At 29.1% G+C, this 21,603-nt stretch overlaps 3 protein-coding genes across 3 annotated transcripts; all 3 read left to right on the plus strand.

Annotated features, from left to right (window-relative positions):
* The first annotated feature begins 4,412 nt into the window (after positions 1-4,412).
* On the plus strand, positions 4,413-8,891 carry LOC107928606 (sugar transport protein 13). Its single transcript, XM_016859862.2, has 5 exons — positions 4,413-4,665; positions 5,304-5,626; positions 7,251-7,375; positions 7,659-7,950; positions 8,053-8,891. Exons 1-5 carry the CDS (start codon positions 4,530-4,532, stop codon positions 8,761-8,763), a joined length of 1,587 nt encoding a protein of 528 aa, XP_016715351.1. The 5' UTR covers positions 4,413-4,529; the 3' UTR covers positions 8,764-8,891.
* A 901-nt stretch (positions 8,892-9,792) lies between these two features.
* On the plus strand, positions 9,793-11,780 carry LOC107928466 (mavicyanin). The gene is made up of 2 exons (XM_016859708.2): positions 9,793-10,106; positions 11,258-11,780. Exons 1-2 carry the CDS (start codon positions 9,923-9,925, stop codon positions 11,641-11,643), a joined length of 570 nt encoding a protein of 189 aa, XP_016715197.1. The 5' UTR covers positions 9,793-9,922; the 3' UTR covers positions 11,644-11,780.
* A 4,899-nt stretch (positions 11,781-16,679) lies between these two features.
* Positions 16,680-18,433, plus strand: LOC107928434 (probable membrane-associated kinase regulator 1). The gene has a single exon (XM_016859672.2). The coding sequence runs from the start codon at positions 16,948-16,950 to the stop codon at positions 17,968-17,970; it is 1,023 nt and encodes a 340-aa protein (XP_016715161.2). The 5' UTR covers positions 16,680-16,947; the 3' UTR covers positions 17,971-18,433.
* The last annotated feature ends 3,170 nt before the right edge of the window (positions 18,434-21,603 follow it).

Genomic DNA, 21,603 nt, shown 5'->3' on the forward strand with positions numbered 1-21,603 from the left:
CTCAATTTATGCTCCAATGATTGTGAAGTTGCACGATATATAAACTGTAGTGAAGTTCATTTTTTTATTAAAAATCGAGAATTTAATTCTTCGGTTTTTATTTTTTAGAATTTGATTATCACACATTTAAAAAATTACTTTAAATCGTTGAGATAAAAATCAACAAGTTATATATAATAAATCAACAAAAAATTACATGTTCAAATTTAAATTTAAAAGTAACAATTTCTTAATTTCTTTTTTGCTAAACATCTATATAGAGTTGACTAACAGTACCTGCCACAAAAATTATGTGAATGTCTATATCAATCCAATTAAAATTATGAGAAAATTGGAGATTTCAATCCAAAATTTTATTACCATATATGATGTCAACTACATCACGATTCAACTTTGTGAAGCCTTGTTTTTATTTTCTTCTTTTTCTTGCGGCGTTAAAGATTGTACACTTGAACAATTATTAATTTGTTTCCCAGGCCAAAACAAAAATAATAACATTCCATATTAATTATTTATTTTGTTTTGTCTCTAATTGGTATTTAAATTTGGCTTTAATGTTTAATTCAGTAACTTAATCTTTTTTTACCCAATTAAGTACTTTTGTATTTTTACTACATCGTACATGTCAAATATCAATTGAATCATATTATGCCGTTTGGTCTAACTACCAAATTAAACATTAAAGTCAAACTTAGGTACCAAATAATGTATTAACCCAAAATAAAAAACCAAAACAATTTTCCTCCCACCACACAAAAAGATGGGAGTCCTGGTTTGCTTGCTCGTAGTTTTAACTCGTAATTTTTTGCAAATTGCAACGAAGAATGGACCACCACATAGCAAGGCCTTTCTTCTTCATATACTGTTTTCCACTTTGAGTTTTCAGACTTTTCAGACAGGCCCTTGTTTTTTTTGTTTGTGTTCCAATTTTCCACTCCATCGTCCGCGGTCTACCAATCTTGATTTTTAAATAAAAATCAACGCTGATAGTGATCAAATGTTATTAACATATTAGGGGAATAATTGATTTTGTATTTTTCTTAAACTACAAAAGAAAAAAAAAACACCATAAGGTATGAAATTGATATTTTGTTGATACTATAATGCTATTCTTGTCAAATTACTTTTAACCCTTTTTTTTAAATGTAGATTTTTTTTTATTATAATTGACTATTTGGGCAGTTCTGAAAATTAATCTCTACCTTAACTATATAAATTATATTTATTAGTATTGTAATTTTGGTATAGCTTTGTTCCTTGTGGTTGCAAAATTTGCAACTAATTGTACACCTTGGACCAAATTAAAAAAGTGTTAGGTAAATGAAGAATAACAAGAACCCTAAAACATTCTTCTTCATCCCAACTTTTTGCATCTTTTCCATTCAAATACCTTTTTCAGTATTTTTTTTTCTTTTATGGAATTTGTAAGTAAAATCCCGGATTTAAGTACAAATCATAAATAATATATCACGAATATGATTAAATTTAAATTTAAAATAATCTGGAAAAAATGAAACTAAAATTTCATTTTTGCTTATTCCATATTGGACTTTCTTTGAGATTTTAGTTATACATAAAAATTGATAATAAATTACATTGCATATTAATAATAAATATACATAATATTAATATTAATAATATACATTGATAATAAATATAAATATTCCATATAAAAATAATATAATATGAATATATTATAATATTAATATTTATTTTTTATTAAATATAAGACTTTTAAATAAATATTTTCATTTAATTGATTTGTGACACCAATGTAATTAAAGACATAAATAATATAAAAAAAAAGAAAAAGAAAAGCTTAATATTAACAATCACTCTATTGATATTTTAGTACCAGAGTTATTCCTTTTAATTATTATTTTTCAATAATATTTTTGCTAAAAATTTAGAATTACAATTTCTCTCCGTTTCTTTTAGTATTATTTTCAACAAATATATATTGTTTCTTATTTTTTTAAATATGAAATGTTTTTTTTAAATAATTCTAACTTTAAATTTTCTCATATTACTCTTACTAAATTATGGATAGTTATTTGATATTTTCCAAGTTTTGTTTGAAACTTTTTTATATAAAATAATTTTATTTAAAACTATTTTCCAATTAAATTTATTTCATAGGATTACTAAAATTTTATTTTATAAAAATATAATATTTTGAAAAAAAAGGTAAATTAAGACTATATTTGTAAAATAAAGTTTAAAAATATTTTATGAAATCATAAAAAAATGAATTATTAGGTTTTTTTCCTTTGATTAAAGTCAAAAGTGACATTTCACACAATATACCTTAGTTTTATTTGTTGAATATTTTTGTCAACAAAATAAAATATATAAATGCTAATGTTGTTACAACTATATCAATATTGATGTACCAAATAAGTTTGTCTAATATATTATATTTTTAAAGTCCCATGATTTAATATAATTGTTTGAGATTATACATATAGAATTATAGATAATAATTTTAATTAGTGGCTTTTGGTTCGATGAATGTATCATTCATGTTTATTTTACAATTTATAAGAAGATTTAATATATCATTTAAGTATTTGAGGTTAATACTTGTTGAGTAATTTTCTGTTATGTCCTATTAGAGGGGACAATCGAATATTTATATACATAGCTACTGTTCATAGAATTGACGCTCTTAACATACTCTATGCATGATGGACATGTGTGCTGTTTTGGGCTACTTGCTGCACACTCATTGGGAACCTGCAAGCCAAGACTTGTGAGCTCCTCTTGCGAACTCCTCTTGACCTGTGCAAGTTGGGTTCGCGAGCTTCCCTTGTGAATACCCTTTGCGAGCTTCATACGGTAAGGCTTGCATGTATCTGTCTGGTGGGCTCCATCTAGGTCGTAGGTAGGCAAACCAGACCTTATCTGGTTTTCGAGTCGCTGATCATAAATGCCTAACAATCCTTTTTTATTCCTAATGTGACACTTGTGTTATTTTTTGGTCCGATTTGGTACCCAAAGGTAACAATGTTAGCTTTTTAGTTCTTAATTTGTGTTTTAGGGTAAATTTGTTGAAAGTTAATTTCTAATATTATCATGCTTGAATTTTTCATGATTTTATTAATAGATTAAGTTTAGTATTAATTGTAAATTTATTTATTTTTGTATTTAATTTATCAAATATAATCTGATAGATATAATTTAATTTGGGTTTTAGGGTTGATTTGATAAAAAGTTAATTGCTAATATCATTAGCTAATTATGAATTATTATTAAATCAACTTTAAAACCCGAATCAAATACTAAAAAGTTAACATCGTTACCTTTAGAAACTAAAATATATAATTTTTATCAAATACAAATATCAAATTAAAAAAAAATACATATACCACATTAAAAAAATAATGTCAAAATCAAGCACCAGATTATGAATTAAACCTTCCTATGGGGAATTATTTCCAAAATTCAAGCTGTTTCCTTTAGTTAAATACATTATCCAATTTATATGTATTTTCACGTCCTTTTTTTTGGGATAAAATATTAATCCATGAATTAATGATAGTTTTCTTTGAAACTAAACAGAGTAATTATGTGGTCTTAATGGCGAAATGCGTTTTCCCAATTCAGTGGATAAAACGTAAACATGGGCCATTAAACTCCTTATTTTCCTCCACTTCCCTTTGTTTTTAACCCCTTAGCTGAGTCAACAACCTTGTCTTTGATTTGATCTTATCAGTTTCCAATTTTCTCATGCATGATTTAAACAGGTTGACCCAACACGCCAAATTCTTCTTCATTTTCACACTTACAAAATCAAATTTAATATTATCAATAACAACAAATAACTCAATTTTGCTTTATAAATCCTTCAATCATCACTCTTTTTCTAAGTTCTACAATGTGATCGCAAATAAATTATAATTTTCCACTCAATAAAGGGTTCCTATACTATGTGTTTTTGTTAAATTTAGTCCCTCTATTATTATTTGATTATAGAAATGTGCAGTGTTCAATCACGACGCTAATTTTTCTCCATCAATTTTGGAAAGTTGCACCTTAAATTTGTCTAATTGTACAAAAAAATCCAATATGGAAATAAAGATATATATATTTTGAAAAAAGAGAGAAACTAGAAAGGAACAAATTAATAGAAGATAGATTAAATTCACCAAAAAAAGCATAATATAGGGACCTTTTATAACATTTGACCAAATTAAAACCATTAACGTTAGCTAAAATGCCGTGGTTGACTAACGAGCCGTCAAATGAAAATCAGAAAACCAGCAAATAGTTTGTTTAAAAAAAACTTAGAAAAGTCCGTAGACACGTGGAAAGATCCTGATGGTGGTGACCCACTACGTCATCCAATTTGCAGGTGAGTCTAACTATTACTCTCTACTTCTATATAAACTCCCCCCTAAGCTTCTTCCTTTCATTGCAGATTCTTTTCATTTCAAAAAAAAAGAAAACTCTCTTCTTCACTTTTAGAAAATAAAATAAAAATTAGAGATATATAGATTTGTGTTTTAGTTGATATTCAGATAGAAATCATGCCGGCAGGTGGATTCTCTTCGGTTACACCGGCGGGGGTGGAATTCGAAGCAAAGATCACTCCTATAGTCATCATTTCCTGTATAATGGCAGCCACCGGAGGCCTCATGTTCGGTTACGACGTCGGCGTTTCTGGTAATTCATTTTTTCGTGCTTGCATGGAAATTTACACGATTCATTTAGTAATAATAATGAAGAGGGATTCCAAGTTTCAACCTCTTTCCTTTTGTAAATAAAATATCTTTTTTGGCTTATTTTAATGTTTCTCTTCGTTACTCTTTTTTTTTTAAATGGATATATAATTTAACACGTTTAAATAAATAAATATTTTTTGGGAGGGTTTTAAGAGCTTTTTTTTTTTAATCCTGGAAAAGAAAATAGTTTTTTTCTCTCCCGCCAAACACCGACTCTGGATCAATTTTTCAACTGAAAAGAGCAGCTTGGGAAGTTCATAATTTCTCTGCCATCATATATCGTTGACGAAAGAGTCGGTTAACGGTTGTTAGTGGAGCCCTGTTGTCGTTCGGCTCCAATATGTTCATTTTTGATGAAATTACCTTTTTGTCTATCTATGTGTTATTTTCTTCTTTCTTTTTTTTTAATAGTTTTTAAGCTCTACAAAGTAAAATAACTGATAATTTACCTTATCACAAGGTTTTAAATATTTAAATCCTGATTATTAGTTAATTTCTTGAAGTAATAAACCAAATAATAAAATATTAAAACAAGTCACTGTCTTAAAAAAATGAATTGATTAATTTTTTTTTATGTAGGTGGTGTTACGTCCATGCCCGACTTCTTGAAAAAATTCTTTCCGGTTGTTTACCGGAAAACCAGAAACCCTGGAATCGATGGAAATTATTGCAAATATGACAATCAAGGCCTTCAATTGTTCACTTCATCGCTTTATTTGGCTGGTTTAACTGCCACTTTCTTCGCATCCTACACCACTAGGAGGCTCGGTCGCCGCCTCACCATGTTGATCGCCGGTTTCTTTTTCATTGCCGGTGTTGTTCTTAACGCCGCTGCCCAAGACCTAGCCATGCTTATTTTTGGCAGGATATTGCTCGGTTGTGGTGTCGGTTTCGCTAATCAGGTACTTTCAATAAGCATCGCACAAATTTATATTTAATACAATTTATTTAGTATCAGTGTGTATCATATAATCCAACATAAGTTTTAATATTTTTTTATAAAGTACCTTCACGTTTTTATTCGTACTATATGAGTCTCTAACTTTTAACTTCTATTCAAACGAATCCCTGATATTTAACTTAATACATAAATACACAGTTTAATTACGCCCGTAGTTCACATACCTTTTTAACTTTTGAAATTTTAGTCTCTACTTTTAATTCTAGAAATTTAGTCCATCTACTTGTCAATTAACAGTGAAATTTAATTGTTTGAATTAAATATGTGGACTAAATTTCGATCGTCCCAGAGTACAGGAACTCGTAACATAAATATACCTAAATAATCCCTTAAGTACAAATGAAAGCATAATTTTGTGCACATAAATATATATATGCATTATAAGAACTTAATTACAGAAAGTAGTAAAATTTGTAGCTTGGAGGTTGTCCCCAGCTGAGATAAGCCTTGAAGACATCATTAGATTACATTAATTTCCCTTTTCAAAGCAGTTGTAATCAGTCGTGTAGTTCCCTTTCTAAGCTACTATTTTCAGTTGTGGATGATAATAACACCATTTGAATTTTTATCCTTATTGATCAACTTAGTTTATTTATCTGGTTTAATAGTCAAAATCCTTTACGTTTTCCAAGAATTCTTACATCCCCAGCAATCACTCTTCAACACGTGCCCACTATAGTCAAGAATGGACCATCATATGTCACTCAATATTGTCCCATAAAGTTTAGTGCTAAATTCCAACTTTTGTTAGATTGATGTAATTAATTTAACTAAGTAGGTTTGAAAAAAATGTAAAATTATTTGTCACAATCCAAAATGTTTTGTTTACTTTTAACTTTTTAACATTTAATATTAATATATTCTGAGGTTTGAAAATAACACATGTGATTGTGAGTTGTGTGGACTCTTTTGCTCTCTATTGGTTTAATTTAAGAAAGCATCATATGAAAAAGATCTTTATCTTTGGATTTATCCTTTAAAAAATATTAATATTTAAATAAAGTCTTCAAAAGCAAGTTTATTCACATTTTTTCTTCTTGTTCTTAGAATCTTTTTTTTATCCCTTTTAAAAAAAATCCTTTTGAAAAGTCTTTTATGAATTACGTGATGCTTGTTTGAACTTTTTTGGGTTTTTCTAGTCATCATCTTCACTTGTCATATGGTGTACAATTTTGATTTGTTTATTTTTTTGAGTTTTTTGTATTTACTTGGGACTTCAAAAATTCAACTAGAACTATCTTGTAGCTGATGGGAACAGTAGAGGTCCATAAGGTTCCCAATTATATTCTTTTAAGTAACTTTTAATTTGTGTCAGTGTAAAATAAAAATATCATTTTAATATATCTAGATTAGGTTATAATTTTTAACCCTACCTACCTATGATATTTAAATACATCTATTCATATATTAAATTTGAAAAAGATTTTTATAATCCGATATAATCAATGATTAATTTTTTATTATGTTGATTACTCATAAATACTTCCGACCTTCAAATAATTTTGTATTAGGCCTCATATTTGTTTTAATTAAATTACTTTTGTTCTTATTTTTATTAAATACAGGCTGTGCCACTGTTTCTCTCAGAGATTGCACCTACAAGAATACGTGGAGGGTTAAACATATTATTCCAACTTAATGTCACTATTGGAATTCTTTTTGCCAGTCTTGTCAACTACGGGACTGCTAAGTATGCCTCGTCTTTCTTCTCATTTACTCTTTTAATTTTATGTATTTAATGTTTCATCATTGGGGGATTTTTTTTTTTTTTTGCCATTCGAGCAAATATGTTGCGTCAATTGCCTTGAAACTGTGATATATGAATGAAATAATTAACACCATTTTTGAAGGAGACCCCATTGCTCTTAATCATTAACCAATTTCCACGTTTTGGAAAATATTAATAATAATGTGTTCATTTTTTCCTTTTTCTGCTGATCACAATCATTCATTGCTTTGCTTTGGAACGACAGAATCACAGGGGGATGGGGTTGGAGACTATCATTAGGATTAGCCGGCATTCCAGCACTTCTCCTAACTGTGGGGGCTCTCTTGGTGGTCGACAGTCCTAACAGTCTCATCGAGCGAGGTCGTCTCGATGAAGGAAAGGCCGTTCTCCGAAAGATTCGGGGCACCGATAAGATTGAGCCTGAATTCCTGGAACTTGTCGAGGCAAGTCGTATAGCTAAAGAAGTGAAACATCCTTTCAGGAATCTCCTTAAACGTAGGAACCGACCCCAACTTGTCATCGCAGTTGCCTTGCAGGTTAGTGCTTAATTTTGGCTTCGTGTTGCTTATTTTTCTTGTCGGGTCGTAAAACTCTTACTGATATGTCTGTATTTTTATGGTGTTGGTTACTTGGAACAGATTTTCCAACAATGTACAGGTATCAATGCTATCATGTTTTATGCGCCGGTCTTGTTTGACACATTGGGATTTGGCAATGATGCTGCACTTTACTCTGCTGTTATAACCGGCGCTGTCAATGTGTTATCTACCGTCGTATCCATTTACTCGGTCGACAAAGTAGGCCGTCGTGTGTTGTTACTCGAAGCCGGTGTCCAAATGTTTATTTCTCAAGTAATCATAGCAATTATACTAGCATTCAAGGTTAAAGATCACTCTGACGATCTCCACAAAGGTTTTGCAATCCTAGTAGTTGTTATGATATGCACTTTTGTGTCAGCCTTTGCATGGTCTTGGGGACCTCTTGGGTGGCTCATCCCTAGTGAAACATTCCCCCTCGAGACCCGATCGGCCGGGCAGAGTGTAACGGTCTGTGTCAACCTGCTCTTCACCTTTGTCATAGCTCAGGCTTTCCTCTCAATGCTCTGTCATTTCAAGTACGGAATCTTCTTGTTCTTCTCCGGTTGGGTCGTGATTATGTCCATCTTTACATTGTTCCTTATCCCTGAAACAAAAAACATCCCGATTGAAGAGATGACGGAGAGAGTGTGGAAGCAACACTGGTTTTGGAAGAGATTCATGGATGATGATGAGGTAGCAGATGTTACCAATGGTGACATTGCAAAGAAAAATGGGCATGCTAATGGTTTTGATCCAACTTCCCAGTTGTAAACATCTCGTTACTATAGAAAATACATATTTATTTCATATATGAACCATCGAAATGCTTGAGTAATTATTGTCGTTTTGGATCTTTGATGTATAATGGTTGCTATAAGGAAAAAAAAATCAATCTTTCTGAAAAAATTACGATTAAAAATCAATCTTTCTGAAATAATTACGATTCTAATTCTTTTTATCGATAATGTTTATCATAATTAAGAAATTTGTGATTACATTTTAATTGAAGGTTGATTTTGAAGCAAAGGGAGAAAATCTATAATGTCAAATTGCTAAAGGGTCTTTACACTTTCAAAGACTTAAAACATTCCTAATGTATGCCATATATAAATCTACAGTATAAGAGAGTAGAATCCATTTCTTTTTTATGCAAAGGGACAAGACAGAAAGAGAAATGAAATTGTATACTTGAATTTGGGAACACTATGTTATCATAGCACCTACCACTAACGAATATAAAGATTAGTGCAAATGAGGGACATCATTACAATCTAACACTCTTTGTCTGAATGTGAACAACATTGATTAGTTTAATTCTTGTATCTGCAAATCTATATATATATATTTCTACAACTCACCCAACAGCAATAGCAACAACACCCTCTCCCAACATTCTTTCCTTTCAAGCGTTTCAAGCATTGTGTCCTCTAGAGGTTAAAACAGTTGAGGGAGAAGGGAACATCAATGATGATATGCCAACAAAAGAAAGGGTCTAATTTCGGTTTTAATCCCTTTATTGTGTTGAAATCAGAGATTTAATTCCTCTATTTTAATTTGACATAAATTCGATCCTTTTTTTCTTTTTTAATGTATAATAATATTTGATGTTGCGTTAAAGTGATGTGAATTTTCATGAATCTGTTAACATTATTAATCTCTGAATCTAATAACAGAGATGAGATGATGAGTCTTGTCAATTTGGCATAAAAGAGGTGACTATTATCATAAATACCTGAAAGTCGGGACCTTTCTATAAAAAAAACATAAAATTTAAGATGCCTCCACGACCAAACTAAAGTTGGTCCAAAAGATATATATATATACACACCATGAGAGAAAGCATCCATTCCCATCCTCACAAATCCAGCCAAAAACAAAACACTTATTGATCCCTCTTATCCTTTCTCAGGGTTGAATTGCCAGTTTAACCATGGGTTTTTCAAAGAGAGGTGCGGCTGAGATTGTTTTGGCGGTGACGGCTGTTGTTGCCTTGTTGCAGTTCTCCCATGCAGCTGTTTACAAGGTTGGAGACAGTGCTGGTTGGACCTCCATTGGCAACCTTGACTACAAACAATGGTCTGCTACTAAAACCTTCCAAGTTGGTGACATTATTCGTAAGTTTCCCTTTTAAGTTCTTAGTCTCTCCTTGATGTTATAGATGATCTTTGAATATTTAGCTTATTTTTGCCCCCATTTTTCATCTTTGGCTTATTCCATTTACTGGGTTTATTACTTACACTAGCTTTGTTCTTTTAAAAGCAGCTCTCACCTATTTTATTTTCTGTTTATTAAAGCTGGTTCAAATGTTTGGGATTTTTGGTACGGGAAGGCATTGCACTGTAAAAATACAATATGGATGCTTCTTAATTAAAAGTTAATTTTTATTGTATCTCTTTTTACTCAAAAAATGATAAAATAATCCATCCATGATCAATGAGTAAATTAGTTTTTTTGTAAAAATTACATCCATTTTTATTGTTAAAAACTAACTCCCATGTGTCAGCATGATTACACGTGGCAATGTGTCACTTTCTGAATATTCTATCATCAATAATAGTTTTTAACATTATAAATGGATGAAATTTTTACAAAAAAAAAGACCAATTTGTTCTTTGATTTAATGTACAATGATTAATTTTTCTATTTTTTAAGTAGAAGGGAAAAAATGTAATTTGACTTCTAATACAAAGACCTCTATGTTATTTTTACCGCATTGCACCAAAAGAGAGAATTCAGGTTTTAGATATATTGTTAGCAGGGTAGTCATGAGTCTTCAAAGGGGCATCATGAACTGTTAAAACAGATATAGATATTTTAATTATATCAAAAAAGGGTTAATATAACTTTTAATCCCTAAACTTGGTAATTAGGTCCACATTGGTATCTGAATTGGTAATTAGGTCCATTTAGGTCATTAAATTTAGATTCCATCAAAATTTGATAATGTAGCATAATCTCAGAGTACCACATCATCAAACTTTTATTTTTACCAAATTTAAAGGCCAAATTAGACCTAGTTGCAAAGTTTAAGTATAAAAGTGAAAAAAGAGTATAGATACAAAAATGAACCTAATTGTGAAGTTCAGATATTGCAAGTTATATTAACCCATTTTAAAAATATACCCTGTTTAATTATTATTTTTATAATTCTGGTGCAATTCTGTATAAAAGAATTTGGCAACAATTTATCCATTTTTCAATCAGTTCTTCTTGATATATATGTTGATTGAATGATATAGCAATATGTTAATGCGCATGCATATAGGTTTTGAGTACAATGCTCAGTTTCACAACGTGATGCGAGTAACCCATCCTATGTACAAAGCCTGCAATGCCTCGGCCCCTTTGGCTACCTACACTTCTGGCAATGACACCATCAACATTACCACTAAAGGTCACCACTATTTCATCTGTGGTGCTCCTGGACATTGTCAAGCTGGTCAGAAAGTCGACATCAACGTGCTTCGCACATCCGATACAGCTCCGACTACAGCTCCCGAGGGATCAACAGCCGCTTCAGTTCCATCTGCCGGTAGTCCTGCACCTTCGCCAAGCAGCGGTATCTCCTTGAGAGCTTCCAAGGGGAGTCTAATCACTAAGCTTTGTTTAGCAATGGCTGGTTTTGCAGTTTTTGTATCAGGTTTTTATTGAACAAAATTTTAGATTGATTTTTGTTATATGTGGAATGGTTGATATACTTCTATAATGTCATTTGTTACACTGCAGAGAGAGACATGTATTTCTCATGGAATAATATTTGTTATATTGCTGAGCAGCTCCTTTATTAAGGCATTTGGCTTTTATCATTTTTTTTCTCAATGATTCCTATTAATCATGAATATGAATATGTATGTTACTAGTTGAAGGAGAATTATGTGCCGGTGTAATGGTCAGGGTGTTCATCACTCCAGGTGTGATCTAAGTTTGAGTCGTGCTAATTACGTTCTTCTTAAAGTTTTACTCTTCTCTTATAATTCACCAAAAGAAATTACTTCTTAAAGGATATATATTTATTTCCAGCTCTAGCAGTAATGGTATGAGATTTATTTTTTGTAATGAAAAATTAAATTATATAGATCTTAAATCAAGTGAGGCTGTAATAATCAAGTGATTATTTCATCATTTTTAAGGGATTAAACATTTTTTTATTTTAGGGGTCAAAATATAATTTTTTGAACTCACGTGTATACATTGCAAATTGTATACAAATGACTTAATAAAAAACTGTGCCACATTGATAACGGGATTAATGAAATGTGAAAATTAACCTAAATTTAAAGTTTGATATATACAAATGTACTAAATTAAAATTTGTGTATAACATTATAAATTATATCAAAATTAATGTATAATTTTAATATTTATCCGAAATATTTTTAACCCTTAAATCATATTAAATCCTTCTAAATAATCTATTTATAAATTAACTTATCAGTTTTCATTTTAAAAGCTTTTACTGCCCATCTTAATTATCATTTATGAATTTAGTTTTCATAAAATAGCATCATATCAATTTTTATACTATTCTTCAAATTGCATTCCGGTCCCTTTATTAAATAACGAGTAACTAATCCTCAAATGTTAGATTAAGTTGCAAAATAATTTTTCTATTAAAATTACGTCATTAAATGCTAATTTTAGAGTTTTATATAATAATTTTAGTCCTCATCATTTACATATTTATTCAATTTAACACATACTCCTTTATTTAGAATAAATTAATTCTTGTTCTTTCAATACTAACATGGTATTATTTTGTAATATATCACGTAAACAAATAATATAAAAGATTCAAAAATTATAAAACATTATAAAATAAAAATTTCGACCTCCAATAGATTTCTTTCTAACTCACTATCTTTTTAATAATAAAAATTTCGACCTCCAGTAGATTTCTTTCTAACTCACTATCTTTTTAATAATATGATGAATAAAGTTTGTACAATTTATATTTTTCTTATGATTAACTCCATTTAAACAATTAAATTTAGGGTATAATATAGGGCCATGTTAGTCGACTATTGAGCTTGCGTACCTGCCTTGAAATTTAAGAAATTGTAGCATTTGTCCAAGTAATAATTAAATATGGAAGTCAGTTCATCATTGTCTATCAAATATTATTCTAAATTTATGTTTGTTAGCGTAGTTTAAAAAATTTGTATGTTTACAAAATAAGTGTGATATCAGTTTGATCCGATTTAATTTTTTTTAGATTTTTTAAATCGTTAATTTAGTTTAGTTTTAATTTTTTTATATTAATTTTTTGTTTTGATTTTTTAGATTTATTTTAATAAAATAAATTTTATTTTGTGACTTTTGAATATTATTTGACAAAATTTTAAGGTCATTTTCATAAATACTTTTAAAAAACATTAAAATTTCAAGATCTTTTAAATTATTTTCGCTGTTTTAGATATAAAATTTTTATTCTTATATCATACAAATTTAAAATTAATTATATATTAAATAAAAAACATAATTCGATTCGATTTCGGGTAATTGTGGTTTTTGAACTTTCATTCTATAAATTGTCCAAATAATTCGCTTCAGGTCAATTTTTTTACTCAATCTTGTTGCAAGACCTTTTTCGAGAGAGTTAATCCACTATTCTCAATGAGTACAAGTTGTGATATAAGTTTCCTAATTCACTAGGTAACAAAACTCTTCGTCTAAAACTTTCCTTCTTAAAAGCTTAAATGTAAATCAATTGACCCAATTTAATTTATTTACTATATGTACTCTCGATTCATACATTTAATCAAACAAACCACACATATGTAAGAGTTAATATAATTTGTTAAATTGTAATCATCTACTATCACTTAATTCCATTAAAGTAGTCACAAGTTGAAAATTTATTCTCTTATTTGAGGAAATTTAGATTAATTTTGATTTCAATAAATAGCTGATAACAATTTTCATGATTCATCAAAAAAAAGGTACAAATGTATTTGATAAAAAATATGGTATGCCTTAACACTCTGCCAGCTTTACATGCTTGGTACTCTGCTGCCAAAATTGAATTGAAGGACATATAGACTAACATGTAATCTAGAGGACAAAAACTTTTAATAATATGTTTGTTGAGTGGTATTTTGTGTATCTTTTTAGATGGATTAATCCTGTGTATTTATATGATACGATTATTGTTCATAAATGTGACATGTTAAGTAAGTCTCTATGTATGATGACACATACCCTACCTTAAAGATAATACATATATACTCAAAGTAGATTCGCACCATGTGTAGGCGAACTCATATTACATATAACACGTCCTTATATTGGGTTCACCTATATTACGGATGTGTGAGTACTATGCATGTGCAAACCCATACAAAATGTGGTTCAGGACTTGGCAAACTAGTTGGTCAATAGATTGATAATAGTTAGTATCACAAGAAGTTTGAACTTTAAACTTGCGAAATGAAAGCACATCAAATGAACTATATTAGAAAATGTTAATTTTTTTTAAATAGAAATTCGAATGGATTTGAGTTTGCATAGATAATGGTTTCCTTATACGAATCAAGTTTGAACATAAATTTCTATTGTATGTATTTTTTTAGTTGGTATCTCCCTAAACAGCAGATACAACAATTTCAAAAACATTTTAATCTATATTGGAAATTTTAAATTTTTAAAATTTCTAAAAAAATTAAAATTCTTTTCTAGTTTATTTAGTTTTTATAATTTTTTTGAAAAATTGAGAAAAATATAATCTCTTTTTATTTTTATATTTTTATGATATTTAAAAATATTTTTTTATTATTTATTAACATAACATATAAAATAAAATCGTGCTACATCAACAATAAAATATTGATAATCAATTTACTCCAAAAATAATATAATATTAAAAAAAAAACTTCAATCATACTTTTACCCAAATCATATACATGCAAATGATTAGGCTTGAAAAATAATGGACTACATTTAATCAAAACTCTGAAGTTCAAGCAGATCCCGATATTTCACGTCTAGGGCACGTGACACCTATCTGCTTACAAGCACACAGCACATGACTGTTCCCCTCCCACACTATGCTCACATTGCCACAGAAAAACGAAATCAATGTTAATTACTGTTTTAACATCAACGTGCATTTACTATATTACTTTTATCTCAATCCAATTAATAATAAAATTTTACTAATTTAATTTTTAAATATACATATATTTTTAAAAAACCCAAAGAATTTTTATGGTGGGTTTTAATGAGGTTTGTGGCAGTCATTTTTAATAAAAATATTTATTTTAGTCTTTTATTTAATTCTTTATTTTTTTAACTTTTAAATTTATATTATTTATCAAATCACCTTAAAATAATATATGTTAACTTTATTAATGTAACACCCATGTATATGTCACAATTTTTATATTTTTTATATTTAAAAATTTTAATTAATTACTAACGTAATATCTATATCAATCTACGTGTATATCACATTGACAAAATTAAAAGAAATTAACTTTTTTTATAAATATATTTTGGGTTATGAATTAAGAGGTAAAAACCAAAAAAAAAAGTGGTAAAAAAAACTACCCTTATTTTTTTTAGAATACAATATGCTTTCCCACCACTTAAACAAAGTACTTACAAAAGAACAAAAAAAGTGAAGTTAAAATATAATAAGTAATCACAAATGATATTTATGTAACATTAAAAAGAGTTTTAAATTGTCTTTGATACCTAAACCCCGAAATTATTGACATGACCATGTGATCCTTGATTTAAAGATCCCATCACCCTATCCATCTCACACCACTTCCCCCCTAACCAAAACAACCCTTTCCACTCCTCAAATATCTCACCCATATTAAATTTTAGGTTATAAATTCTTATATTCTTTACAAATTTAAAATTTAGTCCTTATATTTTTATTTCTAAGAATTTAGACCCAAGTTAAATAGTTACTAATATTTTTTTAGATCAAAATGTCACACCAATAAATTTGACAAAAAAATTAATTGTGTTAACAATTGGATTTAAATTGAGAAATCTAAAAAGTAAAATGACTAAATTCTAAATTTATTAAAACTATGAACTTATGACATATTTTAATCTAAACTTTATTTGACAAAAAATTATGATTTAAAATATAATATAATATGGATAAATATATTTTTTTTATATAAAGCTTACTTCTACACCCTTAAATAGGAAGAAAAAATGTGTTCAAAGTGCTTGAACCTACATTTTTTTAGTTGTCACAATAATAATATTACCAATTATGCCTATAAATAATATACTAGATTTTATATAAATAATAAAATTATAAGATAATTTAAAACAATTATACTTATAAAAAATACATGAATATAATATAAATTGACAAAATTATTTAACACTTAATATCTGGTTCTTTTAGTGGATGAGATAAATCACAAAACCACAGCTGAATTTTAATCTAATGTTTAAAGCAATATATAAAATTTAACGCGATAGAATTACATACATTTTAATTTAATAAAAAATAATTTATTAATTTCATATTAATAAATATAACTGTTTGTGTAATTAAAAAAATAAATGTAAAATGAAGCCATGTGGATTATGATGATAATAGTTAAAAGGTTAATGATGAAAGTTTGATAAAAGAAATTAGAACTAAATTGACAAGTGATATAAATATTAGGGGCTAAATTTATTATTATACCTTTTATCTACTAAAACAAGGCGCGTAAAAACTAATGTCGGAGCAAGTGGCGTGAAGTCAAACACAAAGCAAAGAAGGAAAATGATGCATCTCTTTCTTTTCCTTCTTCCAATCTCCTCAACTCATCATTCATAATATAAGTAAAACCCCATCTCAGTTCTATCATCTCTCTTTCATTTAGGATATCCCTTGACCTTAACCCAATATTACTAATGATTGATTGATATATGTACATATACATATACATATATATGTAGCTAAGCTAGGCTAAGATAAGCTTTTGAAAGATCTTGGTTATGGGGAAGAAAAGAGAGAAAATAGGTTCAAGATCTCAAACACTACCCTCATCTCCTTCCCACTCTTTCTCTTCATCTTCCTCTTCCGACTTTGAGTTCACCATCTCCCTTTCCCCACGCGCCGCCACCTCTTCCTCCCTATGTCCAGCCGACGACCTCTTCTACAAAGGCCAGCTCTTACCTCTCCACCTTTCTCCTCGTCTCTCCATGGTCCGTACCCTCCTCTTAGCTTCCTCCAGCACTTCCTCCTCTTCCGCAGCCACTGCCTCTCGTGACTCCACCGCCAGCAGTTCCAATGACTCCCATTCTTCTTTTTCCAGTGACCTAGTTTTGCTCTCCGCCGATTGCGGTTCCTCCAGGCCTAGCTCCGTCTCCGATGACGACGGTCTCAAAAGGGTACTTCACAATACAGGGAACCAACAACAACAAATCAAGAAGAACAAGTATTTCTCCTTGTCTAGATTCTCTTCGGTGTTCAACAAGGAAAACAACAAGAAGCTTGACCAGGTAAACATGGCGGCAACTCCTTCGTCGGTTAAAAAAATAAGCACGACGGCGAAACGAGTAATAAGCAAATATTTGAAGAAAGTGAAGCCATTATACGAGAAACTATCACTTAAGCAAGATGAAAAAATGGGAGGAGTTGAATCGGTTTCAACTTTGTCAACAACAACATCATTTCCAGCTTCATTCTCGATCAAACCAGAGAGATCTGTCAAAGAAAACAACAATGGCGGTGGATTTTCTCACTCTTTCTCGGGAAACTTGAGGTACCCAAGAAGGAGAAGCTGCATTTCGAGCTGCCCATCATCCATGAGGTCATCGCCGAGCCACTCTGGGGTGCTTTCTCGAAATGGGTTTCCGAGCATCAATACGGGTCGGGTCGGTAGCGTTGGCGGCATGATGCACTACCCGGATCGGTCGTCAATGGAAGAACTCCAAAGTGCTATTCAAGGTGCCATTGCTCATTGCAAAAATTCATTGGCTCAAAACAAAACTACTGTAATAAGTAACGAAATTTAACTGAAAAAAAGAATCTCTTTCCATAAACTTTCCCATATTTACTGCATCTCGTAAGGTAAAAATAAAGTGACATCAGTACTTTTCTTTTTCCATTTTCATTAGTATTTTCTTTTTTTCATCATCTTCACCATCTAAAATGCTATAAATTAAGCGAATTATATCTTAGGTTTAGTTTAATAGTAAGGTTAAGTCGAAAAATTTTGATATTTTTAGATTTAATAAATTACGAAGGTCGATAAAAGTCGAGATTTTAAGAATTTGATCATCTAAGTTTAATTTTCATCTTATATAAATGCGTGGGTCATCTCAATATTTATTTTGGTTTGTATTTCACTATGGGTATTGTCTAGAATTGTTCTAGACTGGCTCTAATGTTATTCGGAATATTAGTTTAGATTGTATTTTGGAATGCTTAATTCTAACTCTAATTGATTCTGATATGTAGTAGTTGTAAACTTTTGGATTCTCTTTGGTTCGAGTTATATTCCAGATATTAGTTTGATTCTCGTTGTAATGCTTGTTGATTATAATTGATTCGTATTACTTGTACTTAAAAACTTTTGAATCTTTTTTGTTCTGGATATATTTCAAATATTAATGTGATTTGCTTTGTAAATTGTAATACTTGATGTGGACTGCTATTAATTCAAATATATATTATTTAATGAATTATATATAAATTAATTAATTATTTAATTCAATCCTCGTAAATTTTTTAAGTTAAAAGAAATAAAATTTAATTGTTGACAGTTTCGTTGAATGAGGGGGCATGTGATAACAAGTTTAAGGCACACCCATGTGAAATAGAGTGGCAATGAAGTATGTGAATTTTAAAAATTAAATAAGTCAAATTAATGTACTAATTTATAGGTTGAAATGCTTGACTTCAACAGCTTGCCCCCTAGTAAGTACCAACTGTATCATTATTAATGAACCACATTTTGAGGCATTTCATGTTATGAGTTGTATCATTTATTGTTTTGGTCGGTGAAAAGATTTTTTTCCCAATCTCTAATCCTATTATTTTTTTTTAGATTTTTCCAATGACTATTTTATGTTTTTTTTTAAATTATTTAATTGTTGATGTGAAGATATTTAGAAAAATATAATGCCCTAACTTATAAATGAAAGATAATGTATTTGAGCATATTTGAATATGTCTTTTTGCATTGACAACAGTACTCATATCAATCGAGCTAAAACTCAATTAGTTGATATTAAAAATCTTTAAATGTTGATAAGTAATTGAAAATGCATTTAGAAGTAAGTAAGGGCAGCCTTGGCTCACCCAAAACAGTAAAATCATCTTGTAATCTCTTCAGAATTTTAAAAATTACAATATAACATAATGGTAAATTTGTATTTTAACTCTCTAAAAATTTATAATTTATTTTTGTTCTCCTGAAACAATTTTTAAACTTTATGAGACCTTGAATCACTATACAAGTGGCGTATGTAGGACCTTGAAGACGTGGGATATGTGAGGTATGTTATTGAAGTAAAAAAATTCCCACATTGGTGTGAACGAAAGTCCAAATCCTTGCTAAATATCTTTTTAAAGTTAAGCATAGGCAATTTCAGTCCTTATGATTCTAACCCTAAAAGAATATGCTGTTTTAATAAAGAAAAACATTTAGTTTTTGGAGTGTTGTTGCATTGCCTCATGGATATTATTATTCCAAGAATTTGATGATATTTCATTTTCAAAATAAGTCCATTAAACTACAAATTTCAAAGTAAATAAAATCCACATACATAATGAAACAAGGTAGAGTTGTTTTTTTGACGTTCAATGCATGGTTCGTTTCTATTGTCGTGTCCCAATAACTAGAACAAACAAAGTGCAAAGTACCAAATCATGACCCTCTGATCCACAGATCTTCTTTGATTATAAATAACTCTGTTTCCAAAAAAAAAAAAAAGTGGGGGTCCACCAATGTTTTGAGTGGGACCAGATATAGGGTATCTTTACCACCTGATAGAAAAGGCAGCAATTAAGAACTTGTGGTCACAATTTGCAGTACACGTTTAGTACTCTTTGGTAGCAAAAATGGCCCAAAGGGTCCCATTTCCATTGTGGTATTGCTGGATTTGGATTTGGATTTGGATTAGTAGGGTTTTGCTGTTTGGTCCCACAACATCTAAAGATTTCTGATGTTGGAGTTAGATTTGCCTTATCATCTCTCCTTGTTTTTTAATCTTTGATTGTTGCTTTTAGGTGAGTTTGCTTGGGAAATTTATACTAAATTTTGATATGTTTAGAGACTTTGTTATTGCAACAACAATTTTGTAGTGATTCTGTAATGATTCAAAATTCATGGGTATCGGAAAAGTGAGTTATAGGGCCTCCGTCTTAGTGAAATAAGTTCGAAAATAATTATTAAAAATATTTATGAGCATAGTGGTGTGTCTAATTAGGATTTAATTAGGTGAATTTAGCTTAATTTAGAGTAAGTAATAAAAAAGATTAAATTGAATAAAGAGTAAAAGTTTAATTATAAAGAATAGAAAATAAAAAGGATTAAAATGGAAATTAAGCCATTGACTACAAATGAGGCGGCATATTGGTGAAATAAAATCAAATATTTTTTTTAGGTTTTATATATTATAATGATTATTATAATGGTTTTATATTAAATTATTATGATTATTTAATTGATAATATATTATAAATAAATTAAATAGAAGACAATTATATGGTAATAAAATATATATGTGTAAGAATTGTATTGGTACATTTGTAATTTAAATATTTAATTACTTATAATTTAAGTATAAAGATATTTTATAATTATTAATTGTATTAATTAAATCATGAGATTTTTATTTGATAAGCAAATTAGATAATGACATTTGTAATAATATAAATATGTACACTTGTTATATAATTATTAATTTACTTAATATTAAAGTAAAAGATGTTTTAATATATGATATTAATATTATATTATGTTAATAAAATAATAAAGCATAAAAGAATTAAAGAAACAAAGAAACAAAACAAAAGAAACAGAAACGAAGCAGAGAACAAAACGAAAACAGGGGAAGAAAATAAAAAAGGGAAATTAGGATTTTAAAGCTTCAAGTTTAATTGGTAAGCTTAATTAAGTCCTTTTCTCTTAATTTTGATATTTTAGAAGCCTTAAAACAAGTTTTGATGAAATTAAGTTGATAATTCAAGAGTTTATATGTTTCCAAGTAGGGTTTATGTTGAAAAAAAATTATGGAATTAGGGATTTAATTGAATGAATTCTAAGTTAGAATTGATTAAGGGATTAAATTGTAAACTAGGCTATAATTTTTATGTTGTAGGGACTAAATTGAAGAATTTTCGAAATTAGGGAAATATGCTGGAAATTTTATAGTTAAATATAAGTTTAAACAAAATTTGAATAGAAAAAGAGAGTGAATTGGATTAAGAAAGTAATTAAGTTTAGTTAGGATTAAATTGGGAATAAGGTAGGAATTGTTTAGAAATTTAATTATTTATTATAATTAATGCTGTAAATAATAATGTAAATTACTATTATTTTTGTAGCCAACAAAGAACCTGAAGCATCAGCATCGAAAGGAAAGGAGAAAGTCATCGAGGACTAAAACGGGAGAATTACGGTGTGTATTACTATAATTCGA

The sequence above is a fragment of the Gossypium hirsutum genome, chromosome A09, assembly GCF_007990345.1.
Source record: "Gossypium hirsutum isolate 1008001.06 chromosome A09, Gossypium_hirsutum_v2.1, whole genome shotgun sequence".
NCBI classification, from domain to species: domain Eukaryota; kingdom Viridiplantae; phylum Streptophyta; class Magnoliopsida; order Malvales; family Malvaceae; genus Gossypium; species Gossypium hirsutum.

Excerpts from the sequence above, each read along its gene's own strand:
- LOC107928606 (XM_016859862.2), top strand. The coding sequence starts at position 4,530 with ATGCCGGCAGGTGGATTCTCTTCGGTTACACCGGCGGGGGTGGAATTC. Across the intron at positions 5,627-7,250 it reads GTGTCGGTTTCGCTAATCAG|GCTGTGCCACTGTTTCTCTC; the intron begins GTACTTTCAATA and ends TATTAAATACAG. Across the intron at positions 7,376-7,658 it reads GTCAACTACGGGACTGCTAA|AATCACAGGGGGATGGGGTT; the intron begins GTATGCCTCGTC and ends TTGGAACGACAG.
- LOC107928466 (XM_016859708.2), top strand. The coding sequence starts at position 9,923 with ATGGGTTTTTCAAAGAGAGGTGCGGCTGAGATTGTTTTGGCGGTGACG. Across the intron at positions 10,107-11,257 it reads CCAAGTTGGTGACATTATTC|GTTTTGAGTACAATGCTCAG; the intron begins GTAAGTTTCCCT and ends GCATGCATATAG.
- LOC107928434 (XM_016859672.2), top strand. The coding sequence starts at position 16,948 with ATGGGGAAGAAAAGAGAGAAAATAGGTTCAAGATCTCAAACACTACCC.